Below are 17,603 nucleotides of genomic sequence, written 5' to 3'. Positions count from 1 at the left end.
GCAGGATCTGGGTAAGACTAACCACTGTATCATCAGTTCTAGACCGAGACTCATATAGGATCCTTTAGTATGAAGACCTACTCGCAGCCCCCGGCGACCCATGTATGGACGACATCAGGAAAGACCTGCACAGACAGTTCCCCTACCATGAGATGTTCATCAGAGAAGAGGGCCCTGGGTAAGACTAACCTCTTCATCATCAGTTCTAGACCGAGACTCATACAGGATCCTTTAGTATGAAGACCTACTCGCAGCCCCCGGCGACCCATGTATGGACGACATCAGGAAAGACCTGCACAGGCAGTTTCCCTACCATGAGATGTTCATCAGGGAAGAGGGCCCTGGGTAAGACTAACCACTGCATCATCAGTTCTAGACCGAGACTCATATAGCATCCTTTAGTATGAGGAGTAGTCGCAGCCCCCGGCGACCCTAAATCTATGGACGATATCAGGAAAGACCTGCACAGGCAGTTCCCCTACCATGAGATGTTCATCAGGTAAGCAGGACCCGGGTAAGGAATTTTATACATATAAGTGCAAAATTAGCCTTAGATTATTATTAGAAAAGCGCTGGTGGCCTACCGAAAAGCGCTGGTGGCCTAGCGGTAAGAGCGTGCGACTTTCAATCCGGAGGTCGCGGGTTCGAACCCCGGCTCGTACCAATGAGTTTTTCGGAACTTACGTACGAAATTTCATTTCATATTTGCCACTCGCTTTTCGGTGAAGGAAAACATCGTGAGGAAATCGGACTAATTGCAATGAGGCCTAGTTACCCTTTGGGTTGGAAGGTCAGATGGCAGTCGCTTTCGTAAAACTAGTGCCTACGCCAAATCTTGGGATTAGTTGTCAAAAGCGGACCCCAGGCTCTCGTGAGACGTGGCAAATGCCGGGACAACGCAAGGAGGATGATGAAGTGCAAAATTAGCCAAAAAAAAAAGTTATAAGTGTCAAAATATATAATTTTGGAATGTTTATATTGTGTTGATTATGATTAATGTTAATTTTATGCCATATTATCTTATTGCTGTACTTTATTCAATAATTTCAGAATGATTATTATGTTATGTTAGGTACTTAATTGATTATGTTAATTTTATGTTACATTATTTTCCCCTTCAACTTCATGTAAATATTTCTACGCCGTTGCATGCCGGCAGAATATGCTGTTCTAACACCTATTTTACTAACCAAAACTGTACCATATTCTCAGAAATAAATGATTATGATATGATTATGATTATGAAAATTATTATTAACACTTTCGCTACCAAGAACCCGACTGTCGGGCACACCGCTCGTAGAAGCGTAGCCGATTACATGGATTTCCCCGTATGTAGCGAAAATGTCGTAGCGCCGCGTAGAGCCCGGTTTCGAAAGTGTTAACTAGATTAGTTTTATGGCAAACAACAAACAACCCCAAATTCTTATACTCCATCTCGATGAAGACATTTTCGCGAGAGCTATAAGACGGGGCTACATCCCAGTTCTCATATTGGGCTCTACTCTAAAGATAAACTTACTAAGTTTCACTTCACAACCCGCTATACATTTTAAATGTTCCATTTTAACTTTATGCACTGTTGCTTTACGTGCATAAAATACAATATCGTACGTGAGTATTTCTTTTTTTCGCCACTTTTATGAAATGTGATATTCCTGAAAAATAAAATGCTATTTCTAATCAGAATCACTAGCTTTTTCAATCCTAGTAGTTAAAAAAATTGACCCATACGATTTTTTCTTATTTTGTTACCATTTTCCGTTCATGTTGTGTGGGGTAGCAAAAGAGGAAAGTAACAAAAATGTATGGAAATTCTGGGACACTTTTTGTCTCCCAGTGAGATTGAAAGTACTCGTGATTCTGAGTACAATTGACCTAAAATTCCCTAAAAAAATCAAAATAAAAAAAATAACGTATCTCTAAATAATTTATGAGTATGAAAACGGTCTCTTTGAAAGTGCCATAAAATTTAAACTCTGACAAACAAGTCTGTCAGTAAGAACAAAGAAAACTATAGGTATCCTTTTTTCTAGCACCCTAAAGAAAAGGATGCATATAGTTTTCTTTGTTCTTATTCACTGACAGACTTGTTTGAATGTTAAATAAACTCGTACCGGACATATTTGTATCAAAGTTATTATCAAATCCGCAAACATTAAAATCCATTCACTTTACGGGTAAAACGAGCGCTATTTTTATCAACGTAGCGTTAAAATTAGAACGTGAGAAGCAGGTATAGCAATAGGTACCTATATAAGTAATGTACTGCACTGATTGCATTCCGCATTGCATACTTGTCGTGAATTTGGCAATTAAAATTGTTACGAAACGTATTTTGCAATAGAAAATTAGTATCAAAATCGTACAGTAATTATAATTTGTGCTTTGTGTTGTAGAATTGAACCGATATTACTGACATTAGTCTGAAGCTGTGAGAAAAGTTAAGACTTTTCTATTGAAGATAATACATACATACATACATATAATCACGCCTGTATCCCATAAAGGGGTAGGCAGAGCATATGAACTACTAAGTTTCAGTGCCACTCTTGGCAAAAAGGGGTTGAAAGAAATCCAAATTGTGATATTGCATCAGTGACAGGAAGATAAAATTAAAAATTTTTAACAAATAGTTTCTGAAGTGTATTTAATATAAACAATTAATTCATTAACCAGTTCTGAATGAGAGGTTAGGGACCATTCACACTCATGAGACGCATGTCTTGCGGCGCGCAACGGACGTCTCCGCCACGCCGCCCGAATGTAATTCAAAAAAAAAACGTCTCCTCAGTACATTTTGGCGCGCGCCACGACGCCTGGAGGCGCGTCTTACGTCCTTCCTATACAAAAAGTACTGAGGAGACGATTTTTTTTTGCTGCGCCTACGCTCTCAAAACGCGCATATGTGGCCGAGCCGAAAATATCGTGAGCTCAAAAACATACCTACAAAAGAAAATCACGGTGTATATCCCAGTCAATATTATAAGATTATATTTTGACGCATAATGTTTTGCTATAATAGTGACGATGAGGCATTAATAATACATTCAAAATAAATTACATATTTGGTCAGTTTGAAACCGTGGCGGGACAAAACCTAGTGGTATTTACCGACTACGTTGAGTCATAAATACAATTGTATCAATAAACCATTATATTTCATACGTCACGGTTTTACGGCCAGAAATCAATCCTAAGTACCGCAGAATCCTGGTACCTTAATGAGTATAAACTAGGTACTTCCCGGCCCAGTTTGACGAAATCGGGAATTTAAATTTCATTATATGTATTATTTAAGTGAAACTCGAATCTCAAGGGAGATTTTTTTTTATGAAGTAGGCAGCAAATGAGCAGACGAGCCGCCTGATGGGAAGCAGTCATCGCCGATCGCCGCCCATGACAAATATTTTATGTTAAAGTGCAGTAGGTTCAGAAAACAGATTAAAAAGTCTTTACTGCTTTTTGTCACTAGTGAGGCCTTTCTCAAGACCCTGTATCAGTTATAATCCTGTGTTTTGACTTTCGCTGAAAGACGAACGAAAGAACTTTTAAAATAACGTAATAACTAAAAATAACTTATTTCGAAACGTTTTTTTAAATACCCGTTTGTTTTCTTACAGCCAACAAGAGCTCTTCTCAGTACTGAAAGCGTACTCGGTGTTCAACCCGAAGGTGGGCTACTTCCAGGCGCAGGCGCCAGTGGCCGCCTTCCTGCTTATGCACATGCCCGCGGTGCAGGCCTTCTGGTGCCTCGTCAGCATCAGCGACAAGTACCTCAGCGGGTACTACAACCCGGGGCTGGAGGTTAGTATTATACTTCTCAGATATTCCAGACGAAACACTGCCCTTGATAACGTTATGGGAAAAACGTCGTTATAACGTCATTATTTCGTCAGCATCAGCGGCAAATACCTCAGCGGCTATTTCAACCCTGGGCTTGAGTTTGATAACAAACATAGTACCAAATCATTACAAAAAAAAAAAATATTTGTAAAGTTATGAAAAAAGCGACGTTGTAACGTTATCGTTTTTTTTTAGCAAGACAAACCTCGTGGAAAAAACGACTTCATTGCGTTATTTTTAGTTTTTGCTTCAGCATCAGCGATAACTTCGCGGTTTTATAACTTGGAGTAGAGGTTAGTATTGACAAGCTTTTCTGTTCTGAAGACTCCGTGAACATTGACATTTTTGTAGGCTATTCAGGAGCATATATCTAACATGGTCAATTTGGTACAGCAAAGATTTTTTCAAACGTACCAACCGTTAAAATAAGAAGTGCAGGAAAATCCGGTATAATAGCCTGCCTACTCAATTCTCCTCCTCCTTAATGTATAATATATCAAAAACTTTCATATTTTCAGGTATTACAACGAGACGGCGACATCCTCCACGCGCTACTCCGCCGCACGGCGCCCGCCGTCCACCGGCACCTCGTCAAGCACAAAGTAGAGCCCGTCCTATACGCCACGGAATGGTTCCTATGCGCGTTGACGCGCACGCTGCCTTGGGACAGTCTGCTGCGTGTCTGGGATTGTTTTCTATGTGAAGGGGTTAAGGTAAGTCCGATAAGGGTCACTTGCACCACCGAAAATGGAGGGTCAACCCACCATTTTATATGTAATTTTACAGTTGACAGCCTACTAACCTTGAGTTAAGCGGGTGGTGCAAGCGGCCCTAAAAGAAGTTAAATTAATGTAATGGTAATTACAAATTGATACCGTGACCAAGATAACACACTTTAGTATATCATACTAGCTGGTAGTTACAATTTGGTGCCTTGAGTAAAGTATTTTGTTATGAGTATCATGAGTATGAGTTATTTTTGGATCAGTTTTAGATGAGATCAGCTGAGGCCGGGTTAAGAGACTCGGAAATAGGGGTAAACTGGGCATTAAAAGGTTCAGATGTTCATGTTGATGCTTGGTAATCCTGGCCATTCTGGTTAAGCACAATATCCAAATCAAAGTTAATCCTCAATATTTCCATCTCCAGGTTTTATTCAAAGCTGCCTTAGTGATCCTCGCAGGCGCGCTAGGCCCAGCCAAGGTCCGCAAGCGCGCTGCCGGGCTCTGCGAGACGCTGGAGGTGCTCCGCCACCCGCCGGAGAGCATCCTGGGCGAGGAGTACCTCATGTACCACATGCAGCGGCTGGGACTCACTGAGGAGGACTTCGAGTTCGAGCACCAGAGGCAGACTGCGCGTCGGCGGGCGATGGCTAATAGGAGGTCAGTTTTTAGTCATCATCATCCTCCTTGCGTTATCCTGGCATTTGTCACGGCTCATGGTAGCCTGAGGTCCGCGTTGACAACTAATCCCAAGATTTGGCGTATAGGCCCGAGTTTTTCGAAAGCGACTGCCATCTAACCTTCCACACGTCAAAAAATATCCATATCTGCTTTCTCACGCCTTTTCTGCCTAATCTTCGTGGTAGTAGTAGTTAATCATTAAAACTACTTTGTGTTTTTAAACAAAGTATTTATTTTTCATAACAAAAATTATCGCAGACATTTGTTGCTGATTACGGACACGATTCAGTTGCTAGAAACAATGGGTATTGTTGTAGCTACTGAACTATTTTCGCTTTAAACCTGACCCTCATAAACGCTTTATAAACCTGAATTAGCTAATAATCGTTTGTCGTTATTCTGTCATGTTGACTTATGTATTTGTGAGAAAGGGACAAAACACTTTTTCACTAATCAGTTCAGTAACTTTACTCACAGTCTGAAAGTTTTGTTTTGACAGTGTCTGCGAATGTCCATTACATTTAAATTTCAAATTATGTAATTGTACGCATGTAAAACTTCGCTTTTCATTCCAGTGGCAGCTGATTCAGCGACTGTTCCTACAGACGTTATTCCAAGAATAACGCCCGGGACATATTCAACACGCTATGAGCTACCACGGTTCACCTGCGAACGAACTACTTAGTGTATGATAGTGATAGTGGTGTGACTGAGCGCTTTCGGATAACGGTATGACAGTTCCGTTATTTTTCACGATAACGTTATTAACGAGTTTTTGAAATGAGAAACAGTAGTGTGGAAAGATTTTTTAAGCTACCATTTTGTTTAAATTACTTGTAGAAGATTAGGAATCGGCAATATAGCTTTTATTTTGTGTTGTTTTTAAAAATTCAGGTCCCTTAATTAAAAAAAAAAAACAGATTTTTACTATAGGACGTGAATTTAAATAAAAAATCTAGTAATTTAAATGTTGAAACTACTTTCAGAAGGTTTCAATTCCTATTTATGTTGTTTATGAGTAATAAAATTATATTTTCTCGAATTTGATGGTGTTTGTGGCATAATAATGGTGAAGAGTGTGTGCAATAAATTTGAAGTAAACTTTGTATTGCTCATAAAAGATATATTTTGTTCAGTATTCGTTTTATATAATTTTTAAATAAAAAGTTAACCAAGATCGGTATTCCTTATGTAGAAACTTTTAATTAAGTAAGAAAGAAATGCCTGTGGTGAAGATGAACAACTTATAAAAAAAATGCATTAAGTGATTACACTTATATTGACCGGGATATAGACCGTGATTACCTTTTTGATTTTTGTCGAACTCCCTATATATCAGTGGCGGAGCGTCGATACAACTCGATTCCCATCGGGTTCCCTAAAATTCTCTAGTATCTGTAGAAGTCCATACAAAACAGATGCCAAAAACCCCTCCGGCTTTACCAACGAAAATTTTCACGCGCCGCCACTGCTATATATGGACGCAGTTATGATCATGGAGAACTGAAGAAGGCGGGTGGATGTCAAAGATGTGTAGACAGCGCGCGATCTACCCTCATTCGCACGCGCCGCGCCGTCTGTGTTCGAATGACGTTACCACTGGTCGCAACATAATATTAGTTAGTCGTTTAATGCATTTTTTTCCAATGTTTTTAATAGTTGTTTGACTAACCAAGGAGACTGTGTCAAATTGTATAAATATAGGATCGTGCAAAACCTATAACATAATTCATAATATTTTGTGATAAGGACTGTAATTATTAAACTTACATATCTATGTAAATATTAAATATTCTAAAGAATGTAATGTAAAGAAAATAATTGATTGGTATAATTTGTTTGTCTATTGTATGTACTATTTTTAATCATTTTTTTGTCGATTTTATCTTTTTAATTAAATGACTGAATGCACAAAATAACACAAGTAATGTATTTTAAAATTGTAAACGGAACTTAAACGCGTATAAACTAGTTTTATTACTACTGAATATTAAAAAATAAGTTTGATTAGAAGACGTTGATGTTAACTTTAACCAGTCTTCTCCGATACCACGGGGACAACGCCGTTCTCGAAACGTCAGGGGTCAGTTTTAAAACTTTTATAAGTTACTATCTTTTTCCCGCGGTTTCTCTCACGTTAGAAAGAGACAAAAAGTAGCCTATGTCACTCTCCATCCCTTCAACTATCTCCACTTAAAAAAGCACGACAATTCGTCGCTCCGTTTTGCCGTGAAGGACGGACAAACAAACAGACACACACACGGTATTAGGTATGGATTGTCCCGTTTACCATTTTAATTATATGTAAAAACCGTGAAGTTTAAATCATTGTTTCATGTAAATTTGTTAAAGTTCCTTGTACAGATATGAATGTTAGCAAGAATTTAGGAAACGAAACCTATATTAGTAACTTAGTGCCTAGCCTGTACATTTTATACCAGTCAATTACACTTCATAGAGTACAAGGCAGCTGTATTATATGCTTAAGCCACTTTTCTAATACGTAACACAAGATGTGACATGTAAATACTTTCTTATTTATAAAATTCAGCATTTTTACCATAAAAACTTATGACATACTCTAAATGTGGACAAAATCCGGTAAAAACATTTTTTATAATAAAAACTACTCTAAAATAATGGTAGTAGAAAACATAAATCGACAACATAAAAAATAATTAAAATTATATTTTAAATTGAATAATAACTAAAGAAATGTAAGTATAACCCATTTAAAGCAGATTTCATTCAATTAAACTCTCTATGCACTTCCTTCATTATATTACAAATAATTAGAATGGCCAGAACCCTTTTCCTAATACTTGACACTTCTTTTCGTTAATAAGTGTTAAAAGTGTTAAGTAGCGACGCTAGCGACATCTCCATTACTTGAAAAGAAGACTAATTTTTGAAAAATACAGTAGATTTTTTTATGAGGAGGAACACTGAAATGTTATGACATCCACCATCGAACCATGTGTTGCCAAGCCAGAATAAAATCTTCAAAAAAGGGGGTGATTCGATAGTGTGAGCACATGGTTATACTGGCGTGATAAAATATAAGGTGGGTTCCTCATTGATTATAAAGAAAAATTTACAAATATTAGCACTCTATATCCTATTTCCCATCCGTATATCGAAGTATGAATACTTATTAAATCTTTGCTCTTAACAAACCATTTTATTTAACTTGTGTGCAGTAGAACTTTTTGCCAGATTGGAGTGTGTTAATATAATGGGTGTCGAGTACATTCCTGTTAGTCTCTAGTCTTCCCTCGACCGCTCTCAGAGCTGTCAACATTTATATCGTCACTACTTTGAAAAAATCTCATATCTTGTGTCAATTTAAAGACAAATGTAGTAACTTATGTATGGGCTGCATATGGAGTTACTGCGTTTTAACATTGAGTAGGAAAGTGAGATACGAGATTTTTTTGAAAGTACTGACGATAATTATTATTATGAGAGGTCACACTTACAAGTCAGTCAGTCCGGCTAATTGTTGAACCGCTACATTATAAAACTGCCCTGTTTTATAATATGGCAGATTATACAACCCGACTGCGACATTGTGTCATGCAATTTCAAGGATCAGTAATGTTGGCAGCTCTGAAGTAAGTCCATTGACCCCTGTGTGTACAAGATTGATGATTGTGACAGATTTCATATTTTTAAACAATTATACAGCTAAATGTTATTTACCAAATCGGACAATATTTTCTCAGACTATCCCAATAGATAAATATATATATAAATACTACAAAACAAAAGGCATATTTTGATAATTTTGTTGTATTCCATTATCTTAATTTTGCAATTTGTGAACTACTTTATTATTTGCGATGATTGTAATGGCGTATTTCTTAATAATACATGGTAAAATATGGCTGAATTTGTTGATTTGCTACATTCTATTTTCTCTAATGATTTTAACTCATAGCTATTATTTTAAAACCAGGGGCCCTCTAATATGACAAGTTGAAAAGAGACTTCAGCTTGTAACTTGTAACTTTCATTTTTGAGAAATGGGCCCCTGCCCTGGGCCCCATTTCTCGAACTGACAAGTTACAATTTACAAGGGGTTGTCAATGTCTAATATGACAAGTTGGAAAGAGACTTCCGCTTGTAACTTGTAACTTTCAGTTTTGAGAAATGGGCCCCAGGTGGTTCGAAATAACTACAGCATATTCGCTTGCGGATTGTGTTTTCTAATTTCCTATAAATAAGCAAAGGAAAGCTGTTGCGATGCGGCAATGTCTAAAATTACTACATGCGAAAAGTTCAAATAATACAGAAAAGGATGAGTTTTGGTATTTAGAAAACAAAATAAGGGCGCCACTGTACCTCAAATTAATTTGACTAATCTGACTTGAACAGTACCTCGTTCTGTTTCGCAATAAGTTGCTGTCTATTTATTACTATCAAAGAGGATCGAGTGTTATAGAGAGTTACTGTCAAAGTAAAATGTGTAATCACAGTACATAGACTGCCATCTCTCGACACAAGCTTAAAACTTTTGAACCTTAGTTTTGGCAATTTGGCCCATATTCTTAGCTTGATATGTGTTAAAATGTCAAATATTAATATTAGCGTCATCTAGCCGAGCGTTCCCCAAAGGTGTAACGCTAGGTCACCGTACCTTTTTCTCTATGGCTTTGAGGTACGTTTTTTTCTTACACTTTACCCGTCTATACGGAGTTACATATGTCTTTATTACTATGTAAACTTAGGCTATGATTTACATTAGTCACGCACACATGCGTATCGGTGCATAATGTTTCTGATCTAGTTTAGCTTATTTTGTAATTAATGTGACGAAAATGTAATATTTTGAGCTGAGCTCTCGAGTCATAACTGAGAATAAAATGGTTTTCCCCTCACTAGCTCGGAAACACGTGTTTTGTCCTTTAATACCAGCGGGTAAAAACGCATTTTATCCACTAGTGGGTAAAGTAATTTGACCTTGAATAAAGTGAAATTAACTGCTTTAAAATTGATAAAAGTAGGTGAATCTAGTAATAAAGATGATTTACCACCTGTGGAACTACTGGAAGCAGTGATAAACGCATTTTTTGCGTTGTAGTTTCCTCGCTATAGTGAGGGGAAAAGTTTTGTGTTACACTCGGGTGCAAATGTATTTTACTTCTCGTGTGTTAAAAAACTCGCAAGTTCAGGATTCTATTCTCGAACCACTCGCTTCGCTCGTGGTTCAACTAAAGAATCCTTTCACTTGCTCGTTTTTCAATTCCACACTCGGCGTTAAAATACATCTTTGCCCCCTTGTATAACAAATAACTATTTCTAGTAATCCTTCTACTAGTGTTTTTGATTATCTTGTTTTAAGATTGTATTTTAACACTGTTTTAGTTATTGTTTTGACTAACTTTAAATCGAGTAGATAAGCAGAAAACTTTTTATTTCTAGATGAGCCTTGAAAAAATATTATTATAATTGGCTAGTTTCCTACTAGTCAAATCAGCTTCTTTTTATGAACTGTCAAAACGATTTGTTAGTATGGAATTACTATGAAATACTGAGAAGTGACGTCACGGTCAATTCATTTACTTTATATGTTTTTCTTTGACTTATTAAATAGAAATTATGTTTAAAAATAACTACTGTCCATATTTTTCTTCTAATTATGTGGTGCTTTATTTCGTGCACTGCATAAAATATTTTAAGTATAGGAAACTAGCCTATTATGACTCAATTTCTACCTAGACCAATCGCCACGATCTATCGTCTATTGGCGATGTAACATAATACTTTTTGTACTTGAAACTTTTTATTCTCAGTTAGCGTGATACTATTTATACAGATTTCTGGCATAATTTCGATGTTTGGGTTTGAGATTTTTTTTTATTAAATGTTAATTTTAACATATTTATAATTGTAATATTTCTGTTGTTGTTCTCACTAATTTCAACGGTTAGCTGTAAGGCATATTTCTAAAATAGTTACAGAGTAGAATATTGATCTTAAATGTACAATTTAATAGATTATTCAAGCAATCAGACAATATAAAAATATTGAGGTTAGTGCGTTTTCACATTATCCGATCCGATATCGGATGTCGGACCGATATCGCATACATTACAGGCGCCATCTTGGATTTTTTCTATTGAAATCCTTCCGACATCCGATATCGGATCGGATAATGTGAAAACGCACTTAGACTCATTTAAATGATAGTTCAAAATCGTGTGTAATCTCTCTGGATACCTTATTTGTCCTCAATTGTGGAGCTACAAAGACTCGAGTTTGTAATATTGTTACGTCCCGAGTTACACAATGTTTTTCATCACACTTGGAGTATAAAAATATGGAAAAAGATAAAAATGTAACTTTTTTATGGTAGTAGAAATTTCATAACTCCCTAGGGAGAACGATTTTTCTTTAGATAACTCCCATTCCGCCTGCATGCAATAGCATATTTACTGTGCTTAAATGGGAGTGTGATCAAATAAGGTACACCGGGGTATTCCAACTGGTCCATTTTTTCCATGTTTTACAATGTTTGCATTATTAAATAGAGTGTCCACCGGTTATATATGGTAGGCGTGTTCAGTGGGTATATGTAGAACTCAACATCATAGCGTAATAATGGAAAAAATGGATTAGTTACAATGGCCCCCCAGTCGAGATTTGCCCCGCTGTACCTCAGTACATTGTGTATTAAGAGCGAATCGTGAAGGATCACGAACGAGTGTCGGTTTTTGCAATCCTTCAGCCGCCCGTGATATACACAATGTTTTTCATCACGCTCGCGAAGTAATAACCAAATTTTAAACTAAATGTATTGAAATACCTACGCTGACATTTCGAACATTCGTCCGCCTTCTTGTAATTTTTGACAGGTCGTGCAAGGCCCCACCCAGGTATAGTGTGAATTTTCTGAGATGAATAGCCGTAATCTGTTAAACAAAGGCCTTTGTTTCTATTATTCACGGCGGCTAGCTCCCGTTTAAACGGCACGTGCTATAGTCTCAGTGTAGTTAAAAAGCAACTATCATGATAGTAATAAGGTTCAAATCCATAAAAAGACCTTTCGGAGATAACACGTTTTGTCATCTTCAAAAAAAGTTACCTGCATACTGTTTAATCAATTTGAACCTTATTGCTATCATGATAGTTGCTTTTTAACTACACTGAGACTTTAGCACGTGCTGTGGAAACGGGAGCTAGCCGCCGGGAATAATAGAAACAAAGGCCTTTGTTTAACAGATTACGGCTAAAGCGAAAAGTTCATCTCAGAAAATTCATACTATATTCACTTTACCTACCGCCCTAGGCCGGTACTATAGTTCATTACGTATCAGGCATGTAATAACACCGTTTACGAGCGAGTGTGATGAAAAATATTGAATTATTCCGTTTATATTGCTATTTAAATTCTAAAATATTGTTCCGTAATTCCAATTCACACATTCCTGAACAGACTGCACGTATGAAAGACTTCATGGATATTTTTGTACGGTGACCGACGATTCGTTTACTGCATTATTTGTGTTGTAAATAAATAATATGAAGTTATCTCCTCTTTTATTACTCACCTTAAGGCCTACAGACGTACCAGCGGCTTCGCTCGCATTAGAAAAAGACAAAAGTGGCCTATGTCACTTTCCATTCCTTCAACTATCGCCGCTTAGAAATCACGTCAATTCGTCACTCCTTTTTGCCGTGAAAGACGGACAGACAAACAGACACACACACTTTCCCATTTATAATATTAGTATGGATGAGAAATTACTTAACGCCGGCGCTTCATACTTGAAGTGCGTATTGTATGCCTTGCAAAATTATGGCATATCACGTCGTGCGTCCATTTCGCAATTTTTGTAAAAAAGAGAGCCTGCATGTAGGAAAGCACTATGTTAAGAGCTTCTTTAAGTGTAAAGCTGCTTTAAGAGAGGGAAATAAAACAAACTCGCACTTTGTAAATTATAATTACATACAAAACGGTAACACCCACTCATTCGTACCCACAACGTGATATCGGAAGGCGTACAGGAAGTTCCACTACGTATATAACTCTTATTGTTATTACATTTAGGTTCACAATTATTTGGATATTGACATAAATACATAGACATACAAATCATTACCATTAGTGGTCGGTAACAACGGCTTCGTTTCATGGCGGCGTCGTTGAAACTTAAATTAGAATTAAAACTCCCGATTTTTACACTAAATTACAGCTTGCCAAAAAGAATAGAAATGGCAACATCGTTGTGCCATCCCTTTCTTTATCAATATGTGTGAGGAAACGAGACGACACGATGGTGTTGCCATTTCTTAATTTTTACTCTTGCCAAACGGCCTGTGCCAAGAAAAGTACCGAATGGACACCAATCATCGTGCGGCGTGACGGCAGACCGCGAAAGAGATGGCGGCACGATCTTCACGTCTTTCGAAAAGATTGGCCAAACATTGCCATAGATGCGTGGAAGAAAGAGAGGGAGGGCTTTGAGAAAAAAAAAGAGTAGAAATTGAACTAAGTATTTTTTTTTTCATCACACTCGCACACTAAATGTCGCACGCACGCAGGCAGAGCGTGAGTTATAGAAAAATCATTCTCCCACGGGAGTTATGAAATTTCTAGTACCGTATTTAACTCTTTTTTTATCTTTTTACATATTTTTATATTGTAAGTGTGATGAAAAACATTGTGTGTAACTCGGGGAGTATGAATATTACAAACTTCTCTTGTTAGTAAAATTCAAGTTCCTCCCCTTGTTGCACAATGTCAATTATCATATAAAAGTGACTCAATGATTGCCACATGCAAACCAGTTTTACATAGACAGTGGCGCCCCTATTATTGTCTACTCTTGTTGCGTCTGTACGTCCCTTTAATACGGCTACGCTGCCATGAAATAAAAACGTTGTTACCGATCACTATAAATAATCTTGCGTAAATTCATGTTCCGTATATTGTAAAATCTAACCATTTATCCCCTTATTTATAAACATACTCTAAAGTTATCAAGCCGATAAAGTTTGTTTGTCCCTTTCCGACGTATTGGTGTGATAGAAAAGGACAAACGAACTTTATCGGCTTTAACTTTAGAGTATGTTTATGAATAAGGGGGTTAGTCTATTATTTTAATTTATGGCATTTATTTTCAGTGTCACAATTTTAGGTACATATATTTGTGATAATATCTTTGTGTTACAGTTACATAATTTAAAAAAGTAGACCACCTCTTGTGACTTAATCGTCACTCTTCTTTTTTTTGACATTGCAGTAGAATTGAGAAAAATTGCAAAAAAAAATTTTACTACAACAGGATTCGCTGCAAATAGTTAAAATACAGTAGAATCTGAAATATCGATATTTTAATATGGCAGTTGCAGATTAAATAAACAATACAATACTCTTCATTGCACACTATTGCATTATAAACTTCAGTTATTAAATCTAATTGTAATGAGTACTGTCTTTACAAAAGTGTCTTGAATGAAAATTTGTTCAATTTTGAATTAATGTTAAAATTAAAGTTGATTATGGCAGTATATTTTTAAATTAATCAACCAAAATCACTATTAAATTAAAATATTACCGATCACTAATAATGTTTTGATAATTACTTACCCCTTATTCATAAGCGTTCACAAGAGACAAACGAACTTTATCTTGGCTTGATAACTTTAGTCACACCTCGGACACTGGCGATCAAATATATGAAAGAGGCGCGTTCCTAGCACACAGTCTAAGCTCGTGTTGGTGAACGCGTACTATGCTTGTATGAGTGACATATGACAGGTCGACTGTTCGCGTTTTTGACAGGCGGTAAATGTGAGGTAACCGAGAGGGGGTGGGCGGCATTTTCAGCGGGGAGCGGGAGTGGCCATACTGTGCTTTAGTGAACGTTTATGAATAAGGGTGTAATATAATGCGCGACTATTTTGAAATTACAGATAAGTATGCCAAATTACTGGCGTACTTATTGGGGATGCACCTTAAAATCACTTTTTCTTTAAATATTATGATAGATTTGCAAAAATATATCTATGCAGCATAAAATCGTAGCGTATATTATGCAAGCTCATATATTTTAAATTTGACTAATACAGTAAAAACACAAAATAAGTAAATAAGGTAATTAATTCACAAACGTATTTAAAGCTCATTTTGACGTTGTTTTTTTTTTAATCACACCATAGAGAATTTAGGTCAAAATAGCGTTAAAATACAATTTAAAGACCTAGAGGGCCAATATGTTCAACACATTAGGTCCAAAGATGTGACGGCCAGCGTGTATATTTTAGTAAATAATAGCCATATAAAAAACATAAAATTACAATATTTACACAACCACAGCTTCTCACTTGAATAGCTAGGTCAAGACTAAAGCTAGGAACATACTACGCGGATCTAGACAATGAATATACACTTAACCGTGCAAACTATCGGTCGACGGTCGTGGACGTGGCCTTGAGCGCATGGACGTCCGCTCGAAATCTGGCTCGCTGGATGTTTTGGTCAGCTGAAGCCACGTCCCGAAGACCGTGCACACTGATCGGTCGCGGTCGCTCAACGGCGGACGTCCGCGTAGTATGTTCCTAGCTTAATCGAGCAGCCTCGTGAGGAAATTGCCTCGCGCGGAAAACATCCGTGCTTGCGTTCACGTTTGCCTCAGCCGAACCAATTTGCTCGGCAAGATGGCGGCCCTAAGGGTGCGCGCCCACATGCAACAAAGTTGCTCGGCGACTTACGTATTTGTATGAAAAGTTGCGTCGCGTCGTGTGCGCACTTTCATACTAGCCCATGGTCGCGACAAAAAAGTCGCTTCGAAAAGTCGCCCGTGGGCGCACCCTCTAAGTCAGCTGTTCAGAATAGTGCTACCAAAGACCTTTACAGGGGACAGCGCAATCACATTTTTTTTTTTCACATCTTATCACTGAGACAGAAAGGTGATCGTATCAGACTAGCGAAAACGGCCCACATGAGAGGGCATTGTTTGGGCTGGTGTCCCTCTCGCACGTGTGGCCAGTGTTAATGAGGTTATCATAGTAGTAGTATTTTTATCTGTATATTACCTGACTTTATAACTTCTTATATTATTTTAGTGTTATATTCAAACTAGGGTTTCGATATATTTTAAAGAATTGGCAAATAATTATAATGTAATTATTTTGATGCCAATAAATCAAAGATTTGTATAATTAAAAAATACCTTCAATTGGGTATTAGTAGATCTGGTAGTAGGTTGACATTGTCAGTAAGTGCGAGAGGGACACCAGCCAAAACAATGCCCTCTCATGTGGACACACTTTTTGACCTAACTACTCACTCTGGCTTAGTGCTACACAAGTGCACATTTATTACCGTGACTCGGGACTTATTTTTCCTTTTAATCTACATCCAAAAGAAAAACCGAAAACGAATCACGAGCCAAGGGAATAAAAACGTGCAGCACTGTTTTGAACAGCTGACTGAGGCCCGCCATCTTGCCGAGCGAATTGGCTTCGGTGAGGCAAACGTGAGCGCATGAGCACGTACGTTTACTGCGAGGCTGCTCGGTCAGTGTGGACCCAGCTATCGAACTAGATTAAAAGCTCGGCCACACATGCGCGTTTGGATAGCGTAGGCGGAGCGGTAGCGGAGCCTCAGCGGAGCGCAAAGATAGCGGTGCGCCGGACGAACGCTGGCGTGGCGCCCAGCGGACGCCGGCGGGAACTAACGAGCGCGGATTGCGAGCGGAACGCCAGCGTTCCGCCGGTGCACCGCTATCATTGCGCTCCGCTATCAAAATGCTTTATGTGTGGCGGAGGCTTAAGATTGACGAGTGATGCGAGCGTAATATCTACACAGAATTAGGGCATGTTCATACTGACTTCTATTTGACGCTTAACACGTTCACTGCCCCATTCTTAATTGAAAACATTACGGCTTTGTACTTATCGTGATCCATATTAGGGGCCACTTGACAATGAACGTATCAAGAGTCACCCACTACGTGACGCTAGTTAAGAGTGCCGTGTCACCACATTCACGAAGGCTGAATTAGCTTGAGTAGTTTAACCCCTCTGAACATCCCCTTATTCTCAAGTTCACTAATCTGTATTTGCTGCTCGATATTGACAAACAAACGACAAAGTGAACTAAAGTGTAGAGAGTATTATCAGCAAAATTCATAGAAAATCATGTTAAAAAGAAATAGTCACAGTATGGACATTCTCCTAACATTTAATGTATGGAGTTTACCATTATTTTCTTTTAGTTTCACTCTTTAAAAAATTACATATGTAGCATGCAATTTTGAAATAAGGTACAGCGGGGTAAATCTCGACTGAGGGACAAATATAACTGGTCCATTTTTTTCATGTTTTACAATGTTTGCATTATTA

General features: G+C 37.7%; 1 protein-coding gene across 1 annotated transcript in view; it reads left to right on the top strand.

Annotated features, from left to right (window-relative positions):
- The window catches only part of LOC125236600 (TBC1 domain family member whacked), a 35,218-nt gene extending 28,639 nt beyond the window's left edge, over positions 1 to 6,579 (top strand). Inside the window, exons 4-7 of the mRNA XM_048143462.1 lie at positions 3,624 to 3,807; positions 4,365 to 4,559; positions 4,996 to 5,228; positions 5,825 to 6,579. Coding sequence (XP_047999419.1) covers positions 3,624 to 3,807; positions 4,365 to 4,559; positions 4,996 to 5,228; positions 5,825 to 5,834 — 622 coding nt within the window. The 3' untranslated portion in view covers positions 5,835 to 6,579. The remainder of the gene's footprint in view (positions 1 to 3,623; positions 3,808 to 4,364; positions 4,560 to 4,995; positions 5,229 to 5,824) is intronic.
- Positions 6,580 to 17,603: the final 11,024 nt, after the last annotated feature.

This window comes from Leguminivora glycinivorella, chromosome 19 (assembly GCF_023078275.1).
Source record: "Leguminivora glycinivorella isolate SPB_JAAS2020 chromosome 19, LegGlyc_1.1, whole genome shotgun sequence".
NCBI lineage: Eukaryota > Metazoa > Arthropoda > Insecta > Lepidoptera > Tortricidae > Leguminivora > Leguminivora glycinivorella.
This window is presented reverse-complemented; position numbering and strand designations above follow the sequence as displayed.